Genomic DNA, 15,112 nt, shown 5'->3' with positions numbered 1-15,112 from the left:
GTTTATTGTTTATTTTTGTTCTAATGAAAGATCTGTAAATACAAATTATTAGATTTAGGCCAGAAATTGATCGAGAATGTTTATGATCTTTTTTCCTCAATATGCATAGAAAAGACGATCACAATTTAAAAACAAACAAAACCTTAGTTTTAATAGAAAGATTTCAATACAGACAACGCACTCGCTGGAATCCATAAGTCCGCCCTTAATCAATGTAATCAGTTTCTTAATGAATTGAAACTATATCGGGAGTACCTATAATTTTTGTTTTGAAGCGAGGTGATTGTTTTCTTTTTTTAAAGCCTTGACTAGGTGTCACATATTTGTTGAAAATGTTTTTGTAGCCTTCAATAAATATTACTAAATTAATGTTTCGTATACAACTACACGCTAAGCAAATACATAACGATCATTTTTTATCGCAATACTTTTTATTTAAATTTACAGACTTGTAGGTACATCGCCCATCAAAAACTCAGTTATGTTCTTTTTATTAGAAAAGCGTAAATTATTAATACTTAAATTTGATAGACTGATCTTTTTTCATAATAAATAGAGATTTTTTATGCTTATCTCGTATTTCAAAATAAAAAAGTCTCATTAATCATTGAAATCAATATTTATTTAAACACAAAAGGAACTAGCTTTCTACCAAAATAAAAATCACCTTGCCGGGAAAGTACTAATAATTCTAGGTACTCCCCCGCAAGCTGTTATCTTTTCCAAAAACCTATGTAAAAGTATAAAAGCCAACGATTGTATTCAAACAGCATCAGTCAAATTCATAAGCCTGAATACAAATTCATTGCGATGGCATCTAAATTGTTGATAGCTTGTTTCTTGGCACTTTCGTTGGAATATGCCTTTGCCCAAGTTCGAACATTAGAGTACAGACCGGGAAGGGATTCACATCGCATCCGAACTTTGGAATACCGTCCAGATCGGGATAGAGCAAGAGTTATTCCGGTTCGTGTAGCTCGACAAACTACAGACAATCTGGATAAATCGAATACAAGGACAAATGAATACCATCCTGACTCGCCAAGACAACCACAGCCATCTTATCCAGTATATCGCACTGACAAAATTGATCAGGAACGAACCTACCGTTTCAGACGCCAAACCACTGATAATTTAGATTCCTCCAATACGAGAACAAATGAATACCATCCGGACTCACCAAATCAGCCACAACCATCCTATCCAGTCTATCGTACAGACAAAATCGACCAAGAGCGCAGCTACCCTTTTTAATATATTCTAACAACTCAAGGACAAATACTTGGCCGATGCACCGTACAAATTTCAATTATCACAAAAAAGTGTACCATGAATAAATCGAAGTGGAATTAAGTTTAAATTATTCTTAAAATTTTAAATAAAAGTAAAGCCTTCATTTTCTATAATTTTGTTTGTATTTAATATTAAATGAATTAAAACTGAACCAATTTTATTTGTGTACAACAAAAAATGAAATTTAAAAGTTGTTAAAAGGTTTTATATGTGATTGGAACGAATTGTTTTGTTTTGGCGTGAGGAACGAAAAACTAAATCACTTGCAATCATTTTGGAACTATAACCCCAACGAAATAAAGTAAGTATTATATGCATATATATTTTTTAAATAAGGAAGTAAATTTGTTATCTAAATATCAAATGGTTTCACCGTGAAGTGAAATCGATAAGATTCCTTATAATCAGGCTAGAAAATAGACCATCAGAAATATGCCAACGTCCTAAACTACCACGCCTTATTGATAAAACACATCTTGACAAAAATAATTAGAAAAATATATTATTTTATTAACATTAAAAAATAATAATAATTACTGTTACGTAATACCCATAAAAATTAGTTAACGTTTTCTTCATAAAATTTATATTGTTTCCAAATTAAAAACAAAATTAACATTTTTTTTGTTTATCTTCTTTTTCGACCAAATAAAGACAATATTTACGTTTTAGAATTTGGTGTGTTGCCTCAGAACAATTAAATTTAATACCTAATTCTTTGTAATGCAAATACGTTCGAACAAATTGTCTATTGGTTTCGTGTACGTGCGGATGGGTCAAATATTCCGACACGGGCATCCATTGAACTTTACTTATTTCTCGAGGACAAGCTGTAAGTTTAGTAGTTGTTGGTTTAAGGGCAATCACAAAATATAAATCAGAACATCCAAAACTACCACCGTGTGATTGTCGAACGCCAATAACGGTGTCGAATTTGGTTTCAACACCAGTTTCTTCTCGAACTTCTCGGATTGCTGCATCGATGAAATCTTCCTCTAAAAGAAAAAAAAAAAACAAGGAAAATAGATAAACTTTTGCTGAGGAAAATATTGAAATTAATGATTTTATACTTACTCGGTTCAACGTAACCGCCTGGAAGTTTCCAACTATTTGGTATTAAGGCATATTTGTCACTCACAGCTAGGATCTCATTTTTATCATTGACAACCAATCCACCAACTCCACATAAAGTGTGCGCAAAAACTGGAATATTAACGGTCTCATTGGTGGGTAACCATCTAAACAGCATCACATAACCATTTTTAGCATGATGAAAATCAAATCCACACTAAAAGTAAAAATATCGGACTTATATAGATTTGCTGAAAGATAATTAACACACAAAAATTAAAGAAGTTCTTCGACACCTAAAGCTATTTTTGTAAACTTTCTTTCGGATATCTTTCTACAAAAAAAAAAAGAAACGAAAAGCTCAGAGATTTAATAGAAAAGAATTTTCAGTATGATTTCTAATTTCGGCTATCGGCTATTTTAACAAATCTTTTTGTTTGGTTATTTCTTCATACCATACTTCATACATACCTTTAAACTGTATAAGAGATATATATATTTTTTGCAAACATTATATTAGTAGTTTGATTTGGTTTTTTCAATTCAGATCGAATCTTCTAACTAACGTCTATAAAAGATTAAACGAGGCTGACTTACTTACTTAAGGTGCCGCTACAGTCCGGAGCGGACCTGGGCCTCAGTCGCAGTCTTCCTCTACTGCGCTGTCCTTCGGGATTGGATTCGAAGACCTTCCGGGCTGCAGCGTTGATGTCCATCCGCTCTACATGACCTAGCCATCTAAGCCGTTGGATTTTAATTCTGGTAACTAGGTCAGTGTCGCTGTACAGCCCGTACAGTTCGTCGTTATATCTTCTCCTCCATTCTCCATCTATGCGTACGGGACTAAAAATCACCCGAAGAATTTTTCTCCCGAAGCATCCTAAGACGCTGTCATCTTTCTTTGACAGGGTCCAGGCCTCAGCGCCATAAATGAGAACCGGGATGATGAGTGTCTTATAGATGGTGATTTTAGATGCTCGAGAGAGGACTTAACTTCTCAATTGCCTTCTAAGTCCAAAGAAGCAGCGATTTGAAAGAGTTATTTTTTGTTTGATTTCAGCGTTGGTGTCGTTGTCTGCATTAATAGCGGTGCCTAGGTAGACAAAGTCCTTAACTACCTCAAAGTTATAGCTGTCCATGGTGACGTTTTGTCCAAGACGTCGTTGTTCAGTGTCCTTTTTTGATGACAGCATATACTTGGTCTTGCCCTCATTGACCACTAAACCCATCTTCTTCGCTTCCGTCGCAATGCTCAAAAACGCTCCACTGACATCACGCTTTGATCTTCCAATTATGTCAATATCATCTGCGTATCCGAGTAATTGGATGGAAGTTTGAAAGATTGTGCCTCTAGTGTTGACGGTTGAGTTTTGCACAATTCTTTCCAGAATGATGTTAAAGCAGTCGCATGACAGTGCATCGCCTTGTCTAAAACCTTTTCTTTTCCGACCTTGGTAGAGCAGCGTGCATTCTCCATCGTCATTCTGCACAAACGGAAAAGTTTGACAAGGAAGCCAAAACTAGACATTGCTCGGCAGAGCTCTTCCCTATAGATGCTGTCATACGCGGCTTTTAAATCGATAAAGAGATGGTGGGTATCGACTTGGAGCTCCTGGGTTTTTTCCAAGATCTACCGTAGTGTGAATATTTGGTCGATAGTGGACTTTCCTGGTCTGAAGCCACACTGATAAGGACCAATCAGGTTGTTGACGAATGGTTTCATAATACGGCAGACAGGATCTTATACGCAATGTTAAGGAGACTGATGCCTCGCAGTTTAGAGGGTCTCCTTTCTTATGTATCGGGCATTGTTGATCTGCGTCGCCGAGGTTGAGTGGATCTATTTCTATCTCCCTTACAGCGGAATTCGGTTCGTCATCGGCGTTATATAATTTAGAGAAGTGATCTTTCCATATTCTCAGCATCGACTGCGGTTCTACTACGATGTTCCCCTGATCGTCTTTACAGGCTTCGGTTCGTGGCTGGTACCCTTGGGAGGTTTTTTTTACCTTTTGGTAAAATTTACGAACCTCATTCCAGTTGTGACATCCCTCTATCTCCTCATGCTCTCTTTTTTTTCCGTCTAAGAAGCCGGCGAGTTATATCATCACTGTACAGTATACCTATCATATAGTATTATCAATATCTAATACATATATTATACTACATTTAATGTTCTCTCATATTTTGTAACGCAAAATAAGTGTAGAGCAACTAACAGTTGATTAATAATCTTTCTTTACAACTTCTCTCGATATGCAAGAACTGTACTTTGAATTATTATACTAAGCATTATATTTAGTCATAGTTTTTAGTCTTGATTTAAATATTGAAGAATAAAGTTATGTTTCAATCTCATTAAGAAAAAACCTGAGTTCTCATTTTAAATCAACGTATTTGGCGTTCCTTTCTCCTCTTCTGCTCGTAGAGCTCGCGAGCAGCTCTAGTCTTTTATATAATCCACCGTTCTGTATTTGAGGACCGTGCCAAAAACAAATGGAAACAATATATTCTACGTAAAGTGAAGATAAGCCCTAAGTTATCGTAAAGTCAACTGGCTAGTAAGATAACGAATACACTTGAATCGGAAATGCCTTTCAAAAGATCACAAAACAAAATATTCTTGTTTCTCGGACCAGAAAATATTAGCAGATGAATCAAAATTCGACATATTCGGTTCCGACAGGCGATCTTATGTATGGCGAGACAAAGTAAAGCATTGGACTTCCATTTCAATCAAGAATTCATTGAGAGTACAACTAACAAAATGGTTCTTGTCAATATTTTCAAAGGAAATTTTCTCCAAAATGCGAACATTTGGGCATAACGTTTCGGTTTTATCAAGGCAATGATATGACACATACTTTGGGAATTGTTCAGAACTTATCGTTAATTGTCACTATGTTAAAAATTCTCGACCCAGTCTCTTGAATTGAATGTTATTGAAAAATTCTAGCCTATTTTGGAAAACGATACATTTTCAACAAAAATTATCTGAAGACTGCTTTAATTGAAGAATGGGCCAGCATACCTCCAGAAACAACAACAAAATTGGTGAATTCATTTCAAAACAGTTAAATACATTACTAGAGCAAAAGGAAGCATACGTACTAACATTAACATTCATTTGTGTTATCATTTTATTTTAATAACCGTGTATTGTAAATTGGTCAAAGAAGCTGTGATGTAATTCTAATCTGAATTAAATAAATGAAGTTATTTCGCACACACAATATCTTCTCAAAAACCTTTGATTAAGATTCTAGAGACCTTGGAACGTCGAGAAATATCAAAAACTTGAATTCGACAAATCGCAACGATTACAATAACTTCAGAATGGAAATTTAAGTATGACGTTAACAGAAAACTCTCAAAAAAGGGGGTCGTTATGTATAAGCAATAAAAAATCTCTTGGCTCTTATACTTAGGCAACTGCATTAAACTTATAAGATCTGATAAACATCATGAAGGGAGAATTTCTTCTAATTGTAACATATCAAAATTTATAGCAAGCTATTTTTAATTTTATTTAACAACGAAAACTATGAAAGGTTTACTTTTGCTTTCAAGCCTCTCTCCTATGTGGTTTTGGTTTCATTTTTAGAAAAGTGCAATTTTGGTTTAATAATCTAACTACCAACTCAATCAGTCAATTCCACATTTGAAAACAAACATTATAAAATCAGAAATAAAGGAAACTTTTAAGGTGTATCTATTTCTACTTCAGTCACTTTAGTTTTACAAGTAATTATACATACCTACTTACACTGTCTTAAATAAAAAATAATCATCATATTGTGTATACATGTGCACTAACCTTTGTGAGTTCTGGAACTAATTGTGAATGCTTCGTTTGTACTTTGAACCATATGCCTCGTCGTCCATTCTCAACCCAATAGTCGATGGATTCTATAGGTCATAAAATTTAAATAATTAATTCAAAAACGTTTTTCGTTAGTATATCATCTAAACAATAACACATTTTCTTTATTTGTGGTCTAGATTTTGCACTTGCTTTGTAGTTTATCGGCAAAATTGACACTCTTATCATATTCCTCACTAGAATCCACGGTTACTCCATTAAATCTGTCGGCTTTTCCTCGAAATACTCCTTCTGGTACATCCATTTCACATTGATATCTAAAAAAGAAACACATTTTGTGGAATAAATTGTACTCATCCAATTAATTATGCAAGTTATTTACTTATGGAAACTTTTTGAACTGAAATGAAATTTTTCAAATTGATTATGAGAATTTTTGTTCTGGGTTTTTGTTGTTGTATTTATTGACGATTGCTTGAGAATGCTTGATAGACAACGATGATTATTTAATAGCGCACGTCTGTAGGTGGTGGTCAAACAAAACTTTAAGATAATTGCGCTGTTTTGACTAAGAAATTTAGACATTTGTTAGCTGGAGAAGGGTTATTTTACACTCCTACGGAAGCACACACAAAGAAACTTTAGATTAATTTTTTTGAATTTTAATTCTATTTAAATTGATTACTTACACCCCCAAGTCTACTTGAATTGAATTTACTATGCGCACTATTTAATTTTCTTATCTATTTGTAAGAAAAACCACTTTGATCAAGAAAATTTATTAGAAGTTTTCTTCATCCTCTCGTCTTTTGTTTTGTTCTTACCTTTTTTCTTTTTTTAATGACATTGACTGGTGACAGTTCATAATTGCGACAACTACATATGTCACATGCCTATATGGAATGGTACTGCCAGATGTGAAAAATCGAAGTATGACATATCTGCATTTCTATAAAGGGAGTTCACATTGTGCACCATAAATTAAATCAAGCACCATCTAAAACTTATTTAAATCACCCAATCACGTAAATGTTTTTGAGAGGTGTTTATAAATAAGGGTGTCTTGTGGAAAGTTATATCATTTTACAAATCAAAAAATTATGCAAAATTATTATACCGAATATCGATTGAAACGGTTTTGTATATAAAGGTTCAACATGCCTATAAGCAGGTGTATATTGATTTTTACCTACTGTGTCCTTCCTGATAAGTCCTTCATTCAACCATTCTCACATTTATACAGCTTTGCTACTTTAAATGTTGTCCAAAAACAAGTTTTCTTTTGATTTTTGTAACATAAATTGAAAATAGCAATATTTCTACCTGCTGGATTATCTTTGTTAAGTTTTATGAGCAGGAGCATTATACGAAAATATAAATCACTTATGTATGTATCTACTCAAATTGTTGTCGTCATAAAAACAAAAAACATTTTGAAAAGGTTCAAAGTATATTTATAATCCTTTAAAACACCATACATATGTGGCTTACAAAAATGTATGATTTCTTTTATTCTGATATTGTGTTCTGTATGAGCTGTCAAAAATCTTTTATGAATTGTTGTTTTGGTATTCGACATGCCAACATCAATTTTGATGCCTGCTATAGGTTAGGTTAGATTGAGGGGCTAAAAGTTGCTGTCTTTACCATCACACTTAGATCAATAAATATACCAGTGAGTATTGCTACTCAAGCTAATAAGAAAAACCTATGTGTTCAGTTAGTCAAGCCATTTAGAGGCTTTGACGAAGTTCAGAATGCTAGCACCTGGCGTACTAGAGAGTTCTTCCAAATCCCCGAAGAAATAATTGCCAAGCAGTTCCTCCTTTTATGGGGGAGATCTGCACAGATCATCTGAACTGATTCTCATCTCTTTCATATGATAACCTAAAAGATTATGTCCGGTGATTATGCTTACTAGAGATCGAAGTGATCCCTTGTGTTGCTGCATAATTCTTTCCGTTCTTTGTTTGTTAAAGCAGGGCCAGGTGTCAAGAAGGTTCCACCTTTCATCGGCCATGATAGTTATTTTTTTTTTCACATCCTGTTTTAAATAACAGGTAGGGGTGCTAACTAGCTGAGCTTGGCTTACGTCAAGCATTGACCCTAATCGTGCTAATTCATCGGCTTTCTCATTTAATATTGTGCTCTGCGCCAAGAACCTTAAGCTCTTCGCGGCAGCATGAAACAAGCTTTGATTTTACCGCAGTTGCAGTAATCGCTTGTATTGCCGCTTGGGTGTCAATGTAAAAGGTGATATCAGTTCGTGGTATCACCATCATTGATACCTGTTTAGCAGCCCTTGTCACTGCCAGGAAGACGATACTGTAGTTTTGGAAGTCTAAACGAGGCGGTCAACTTGAGAGATTCAGAATAGAAGCCTGCCCCTACACCAGTGTCCATTTTAGAGCCATCAGTATAGACAGCTATTGACGACTCACTGGAGTATGGTATATTATCTATCCATTCCTCTCTCCTTGGGATGGCAACCTGGAATGGTTTATGAAAATCAAGGTCGGGTATTTTATAGTCTGTTGTAGTGCTATTACCCATAACTTTATGAAGGATCTGGGCTTATCCTATGGAACTATTTATCCAGACTTTAGTTTGACTAAGTCTCAGGGCAATTTTGGCCGCAGATTCTTCAACAAGGAGGGGAATTAGATTAAGTATAACTTCCAGTCCCGTAGTTGGATTGGATCTCATTGCTCCCGTAATGCCAGCGCATGCAAGTCTTTGAACTTTTTTCGAGTTTTCGGGATCGTGCTCTTTTCTAAAGCTTGCCTGCTATAACATCTATCATAGGTTAGGTTAGGTTATAGTGGCTGTCCAAGATGGAAATGGACACACTTAGGCCAGTTTAATAGCCCATTGTGATACCACATGAATCTTGAGGCTTCCTCCTAAGCTCAATGGAACCAGCTTGAGTCCCTTACGAAACATGAGAGGCTGATTATACCGATATGATTTAGATCGTTAAAGAAGAATTCTCCTAGGTAATTCTTGCGTTTTCGAGCTAGAGCACTGCATGTGAAGAGAAGATGAAGAACCGTTTCTTCCTCTTCCTCGTCCATACAGCTTCTGCAAAAGTTATTTGAGAATACGCCTAGTCTCGTCTCAAACTGTTTAATAGCAATGTTATAGTGAAAATTATTAAGATCTAGAAAATGAAATATTTTTTTTTTAATTTCAGAACATAGGACATTTTGAACAAATGGTAATTCATAAATAATACATATTTTTTGTGTGAGAGCTAAATTTAAACAAGGTTTTGAACTAGACAAGAATTGAAGACGTATGAAATGCTCTTATACAGTTAATGACATCGTTTAGTGTGCTGAACATGTAATAGACGAACTGAGTGAGCGTTTATTGCGTCTCTATAATGGCATGTGCGTATCTACGTTCTGCCATTTTGTCCACAACTGCATAGATTGAAAATGCCAATTTTGCTATCTGTAACGAAAAATTTAAAAGAAATAATGACTAATAGAATAACTTTTAATACTGTTTGATGTGCCAGTGCTTATGGTGTTGGAATATAAGATATCAAATTTAAAGAGCCTTTTGGTCTTACTTTCTGACACTGGTGGCGCTTATGTCAACTTTGTGAAAATATCATTTATGTTGACTTTTCATTATATTACATTACATACTACTCTTAGCACATAAATGTACAGAGTAGATAACACAGCACCTTGACATATCATTATATTTACAGTATATGATATGTCACAGTTTCAAAAGTCATAAATGTGTATTAAACTAATCCATTATTTACCGAAATAAAAGTAGCAACTTCAATTGACAAAATATTTCCCGCCATTATGTTATTGAATTTTTGCGCGTTCTGCATAAAAACAACCATCAAATGGCGAAACGTTTTGTTCTGATCCACCCATTGGCTATGAAATATAGCAGTTGGCAGATTGTTAATTTCTTCCATTAAAACATTCATAGTGAAGCACATTGGAAGTGTTTCCAGAGTGACAGCCAATAGAAAAACAGCAGATCCAAATGCAGAAGATAAACTGTCAGCAAACATCATGATGTTTATGATTGGTATTCCCATAATCGCAGCCGAAACAACCAGTTGAATAAATATCGTTTTTGCTATGATTGGTCTAACAATTTCGACAAGTCTGAAAATTCATATATGAATAAGATTGCTATTTGAAGACCATATACAATAAAACTTACTCCAATATTTTCTTATGTGTCTTTATACAATCAATAAGACTTCTAACATTATCTTCCTTTGAAACTTTGGAATCAGTGCCCAATTTTTCAACTCTTATGCATAGAATTTTCATGTGCGTTCGTGCCATCAAAATAAATGTAACCGGGTAAACATCTAGACCGACATCCTGTATACAAGCTATGTTTAAAAGATAAAATTCCAGTAAACTAGCTACAATCATCTTAAAGGTCGAATCTTCCCAATGACAAAATGGAATATAGATTCCAAATGGCGGATGTCCGTTCCAAATGGCAGCCAAAAACGTGAGGGCCGAATAGCTGAGATATGAAACCATATATATCACTACCAAACCTCTGCAAAACCTTATCATTTTTTCAGCGACTTTTTGCTCTCCTTTGTCATGGATCTTTTTGTCCAATTCGTCCAGAATCGGAGCGGTTTTACGAAGCCTTGGCATATACAAAAATACTACAATAACCTTAAGAGCAACCGTGTAAATATTAATTGCCACTTGTAGAGACGTCAAAAGGGTCGGAATAGACATTGATCGAATGGACTTGAAGTAACTAGTTGAAAATGCAATTAACTGAAGAAAGCAAGATGCGAAATTCAATTGAAATGAATGGATATTATACAACCAAGTCCTGTTAAGGTTGTCCATTCCCAGAACTCTAAATACTCTATAGAGGTATGTTGTAGCTTCTTGTGACGAGAAAGACTTAAAATCCTTAACCATTTTAAAGGAATTTTTGTGTTGCAGGAACAAAACTCAATTCGACAAAGTTCTGAAAGCTTAATGATTCTGGTTGAAACTGAACTAAATATAAGTATTTTTCGACTATTTAAAGAATTTTGGTTACCTTAAAAAAGCTATTACGATAAATTACTGTCTATAAATAATAAAAGAGATTTATAATCTTGACGATTTCTATTACCATTAGGCATGAAGTTATGAAGTGTTTAAATCTTACTCAATATACATTTTAACGTTAGTTTTTGACTATTTTAATATTGAAAATTAGTTTTTAAAAGTAAATTATACAAATGAAATCATACAAAGTTTCACAGAAAATAAATAAATATTTAAACAGTTAATTTGAATTGTTTTGTCATTACTTTATAAGAACCTTTATAGCTTTTACATAATTAATGAGGAAGAGGAGAAACAATGGGTATGAAACTAATGAAACTACTTTAAGAGGTTTTTGCTTAAGCACAATACAAAAAAACAATGACTTACGTATAATAAATGCATAACTTCAAAAAATGAGTTTTTGATATATCGTCCTCTCAGAAGAGGAACGTGACATATTTAACTATTCAGCTTTAGTTAATAAGCTTCAGTTCACAAGAACTAATGGCAACCGCATTAAAATAGAGTTAGACAACTGTGAATAAACTAGTTTGAGGATCAATTTTGAAATAGTTGGGTTAAACTTAATCATCATCATCGGCTCTTCATTTATCCCGATCGCGATCCATGTGTTATCCGGTTGTGCACCCCAAGGCTTCGGGAGTTTTGGTCAACTTCATCTCTCCAGCTTAAGAATTGGTCTGACACTGCGCTGTCACTTACCGTGGCGTAAAGGTAGTATAAAGGATTTTCTAATTCCTCTTCACTCATTCGAGTTAGGTGTCTACCCCACCAGATCCTAGCAAGTTTAATTTTTGTCGAAATATTAGCTTACAGGTAGCGTCTCTGAACCAAGACCTCTCTCTCGAACGCGCCAAAGAGGTCGGAGTGAATCTTGCGAAACACCGAAGTATCGGACCCATATCCAAGAATTGCAGAACTATCTTTCTTTACAGCAGAAGCTTAGAAGGTATGGTAAGCTTTCCGAATTTAAAAAGCTTTGACGGACTAAAATAGACTCTGTTAGTAAGTAAATATTGCAACAGTTTTTGCAGGCCAAAACGAGCAACCGCTCCTAGTTCAAATACATATATGTGTATTGACAATTTTTTTTCATGGAACTTTGTGTCTTGAAACTTACTCCAACAATATTTTGGAAAAGTTAGAATTCTGTATAATAAATGGTTCGTAGTTTTTCAAGAAAAGGTTCTTGACCCGAGTCAATTTGAATTAGAAACCAATGTCTTAAGGAAATCTCTTTCAATGAATGTGGTATCATTAAGTTTATTAAATAAGATAATGTGTACTCAGCGAAAAAAATGTGGCAACATCAATTGATAAAATATTTCCCGCCATTGTGTTATTGAATTTTTGAGAATTTTGCATGAAAACAACCATAAAATGTCGGAATTGTTTGTACTGATCCATCCACTGGCTGCGTAATATTGGAGTTGGCAGATTGTTAATTTCTTCTATTAGAACATAAATAGTGAAGCACATTGGAAGTGTTTGCAAAATAACCGCTTACAGAAACACTATTGATCCAAATACCGATGGAAGATTCTCAGCAAACATCATGATGTTTATTAGTGGAAATACCATGATACAAGCTGAAACCACTAGTTGAATAAATATAGTTTTAGCTATGATAGGTCGGACAATTTCGATGAGCCTAAAAATTAATATATGTATGTATGTATGTATGCCTCTTACTCCATAATTTTCTTTTGTGTCTTAATGCAATCCACAAGGTTTCCAACTTCATCGTCCATTGATGTCTTGGAATCAGTGCCCAACTTTTCAACTCTTATGCACAGAATTTTCATATGCATTCGTGCCATATATATATATGTCAGCGGATAGACATCAAGGCCGACATTTTGTATGCATGCTATGTTAATAAGATAGAACTCCAGTAATATGGCAACTGTCAATTTGGTTGTTGAGTCTTCCCAATGACACAACGGAATGTAAATTCCAGATGGAGGTTGCCTGTTCCAAATTGCAGCCAAGAATGTTATTACCGAATATGTAAGGTTTGAAACCATAGAAACTACTACTAAGCCTCTGCAGAACCTTATCATTTTTGCGGCTACATTTCGCTCTTCTTTGTAAAGAATTCTTTTGTCGAATTCATCTAGTATCGGCCTGGTCTTACGAAGTTCTGGCATGTAAATATACACGACAATAACTTTCAGGGCTATAGTGTAAATGTTTATAGCCACTTGCAGCGAAGTCAAAAGAGTCGGTATTGACATTGTTCGAATTGATTTGACATAACTGTCAAACAACATTTTTAATAAACTACAACATAATGCTTCGGATTTTGCATATTTTGTATAGTAAAATTATTATTTCGTTTGGGTGCATACATATATAGGCATTTCCACAGAATCTTTCATTTTCAACAATTAAATTTTTTTTTTTATTTTTAAGCACATCTTTAAACAAACTTTTTTTTGATTGTTTATTATCTGAATAATAAGAAAATACTTGCGTGATTCATTTTGAAACATCGTTAATAAATATCTTCTGTTTTGTGCAGTGCAGTGGAGATGTGTGCATTCAATGAAAAACCCTCATTTCATGAAAAAATTTGATTTTATACTGTCGTACAAACTTTTAAATTTAAAAAATTCGATCAACGGTTTTTTTTTTACTATTGATCATTCGTAAAATTATCATTCACAATTATTTATTTTTCTGTAAGATCTTATCGATATGTGTGCCGCTAAAAAAATCACATATTCTATACCAATCACGTTTTCAATTTTAAACTTTAAAATGCCATTATTTATTTTTAAATGGAGGCACATGATCCAATTAAATTTTAGTTAATTTATTGATTGATAGAGAATAATTTAAGCCTATAAAATACTACCAGAATCGATCGTTGAGAAAGTTATATAGAGAAAAAGATCAGATTTTAATATTGGTAAAAACGGAGGTACTCTAATTTAATTGCTTTGTACTATTTTGTTAAATGGTAGCACACCTTTCTTTCGAGTTTTTTTTATCGGTGTGTATTATAAATAATTATAAATTAATGATGTTAAGTTGTTTCAAAGGTCGTTGAAATGTTTTTTCTTTATAAAACTTAATACATTTTTATCTGCGGTACGCTTGAAATTTGCAATATTTAAGCCTATTTTTTATTAATTTGAATTAAAAAAATTAATCCAATCAAGTCAAAAGCAGGTTATATAATTGAAATAAGTCATGATACGAAAATTTATCCACTTAGAAAGTGCCAATTTCATTTCTAAGGCTCAATATACTGTGGTAACATGAAAGTTAAAAATACTGTGGAAATGCCCATAAAAATCCTTGGCGATTTATTTTAAACTAAAAATACGAACTAATTTTAAAATATAACTTCATCAATTTTATCCGTTCTGTAAACTGGAGCGAGCATTGAACGAATTTAAGTTTTTCGTTAGTTGACCTTTAAGCAATAGCTCCGTCCTTTATCGAAGTTAAGACAGAAGGAAATCAATACCCATCGCAGCATCAGCATTTTCATTGCTCTTAATCTCCAAACCATATTGCCACCCAAAAGTGATGATCAGCATTATCATGCTCCGAACAAACAGTACGACAGCCAAGTGGACAGTTGGTGATCATTAGCGGAGCAGTGCAGTTGCAGTGCTATCCCTTGTATTAATATTAATTATTGTAATAGTATTTTAAGAAATAAAGATTTTTCTTTTATTATGCTTGAGTAATCAAGATTTGCAAGTGAATTTCGTCTCATACGGAATGATTTTGGTTTATTGTAATTATTTAGTTGACGGTAAGTTGGTTGAATGACACGTGAGCTGTCGCACCCCATCTGACCGAATCTCTGCCAAGTCTTTATTCGTGTTTCGCT

At 34.0% G+C, this 15,112-nt stretch overlaps 3 protein-coding genes across 4 annotated transcripts; all 3 read right to left on the bottom strand.

Moving 5' to 3' along the window:
* Positions 1-1,769: 1,769 nt before the first annotated feature.
* Positions 1,770-7,034, bottom strand: LOC129946760 (uncharacterized). 2 transcript variants are annotated; one of them, XM_056057074.1, is made up of 6 exons: positions 6,877-7,034; positions 6,570-6,803; positions 6,380-6,504; positions 6,182-6,273; positions 2,368-2,581; positions 1,770-2,288 (listed from the first exon to the last, which is right to left on the bottom strand). In XM_056057074.1, exons 2-6 carry the CDS (start codon positions 6,770-6,772, stop codon positions 1,906-1,908), a joined length of 1,017 nt encoding a protein of 338 aa, XP_055913049.1. In that variant the 5' UTR covers positions 6,773-6,803; positions 6,877-7,034; the 3' UTR covers positions 1,770-1,905. The 2 variants fall into 2 exon arrangements, with proteins under 2 accessions (XP_055913049.1, XP_055913050.1); XM_056057075.1 differs by lacking the exon at positions 6,570-6,803 and having other exon boundaries at positions 6,877-7,020.
* Positions 7,035-9,026: 1,992 nt separating this feature from the next.
* On the bottom strand, positions 9,027-10,963 carry LOC129947618 (odorant receptor 42a-like). Its single transcript, XM_056058248.1, has 3 exons — positions 10,388-10,963; positions 9,969-10,329; positions 9,027-9,643 (listed from the first exon to the last, which is right to left on the bottom strand). Exons 1-3 carry the CDS (start codon positions 10,930-10,932, stop codon positions 9,557-9,559), a joined length of 993 nt encoding a protein of 330 aa, XP_055914223.1. The 5' UTR covers positions 10,933-10,963; the 3' UTR covers positions 9,027-9,556.
* Positions 10,964-12,765: 1,802 nt separating this feature from the next.
* LOC129944892 (odorant receptor 42a-like) lies at positions 12,766-13,535 on the bottom strand. The gene is made up of 2 exons (XM_056054554.1): positions 12,955-13,535; positions 12,766-12,913 (listed from the first exon to the last, which is right to left on the bottom strand). The coding sequence occupies exons 1-2, from the start codon at positions 13,533-13,535 to the stop codon at positions 12,766-12,768; spliced, it is 729 nt and encodes a 242-aa protein (XP_055910529.1).
* Positions 13,536-15,112: the final 1,577 nt, after the last annotated feature.

Source organism: Eupeodes corollae, chromosome 2 (genome assembly GCF_945859685.1).
Source record: "Eupeodes corollae chromosome 2, idEupCoro1.1, whole genome shotgun sequence".
In the NCBI taxonomy this organism is placed as follows: Eukaryota; Metazoa; Arthropoda; class Insecta; order Diptera; family Syrphidae; genus Eupeodes; species Eupeodes corollae.
This window is presented reverse-complemented; position numbering and strand designations above follow the sequence as displayed.

Excerpts from the sequence above, each read along its gene's own strand:
- LOC129946760 (XM_056057074.1), bottom strand. The coding sequence starts at position 6,772 with ATGTCTAAATTTCTTAGTCAAAACAGCGCAATTATCTTAAAGTTTTGT. Across the intron at positions 6,505-6,569 it reads AGTTCAAAAAGTTTCCATAA|ATATCAATGTGAAATGGATG; the intron begins GTAAATAACTTG and ends TTTCTTTTTTAG. Across the intron at positions 2,289-2,367 it reads AGGCGGTTACGTTGAACCGA|AGGAAGATTTCATCGATGCA; the intron begins GTAAGTATAAAA and ends TTTTTCTTTTAG.
- LOC129947618 (XM_056058248.1), bottom strand. The coding sequence starts at position 10,932 with ATGTCTATTCCGACCCTTTTGACGTCTCTACAAGTGGCAATTAATATT. Across the intron at positions 10,330-10,387 it reads ACACATAAGAAAATATTGGA|ACTTGTCGAAATTGTTAGAC; the intron begins GTAAGTTTTATT and ends ATGAATTTTCAG. Across the intron at positions 9,644-9,968 it reads AAGTTGCTACTTTTATTTCG|ATAGCAAAATTGGCATTTTC; the intron begins GTAAATAATGGA and ends TTTTCGTTACAG.
- LOC129944892 (XM_056054554.1), bottom strand. The coding sequence starts at position 13,535 with ATGTTGTTTGACAGTTATGTCAAATCAATTCGAACAATGTCAATACCG. Across the intron at positions 12,914-12,954 it reads ACACAAAAGAAAATTATGGA|GCTCATCGAAATTGTCCGAC; the intron begins GTAAGAGGCATA and ends ATTAATTTTTAG.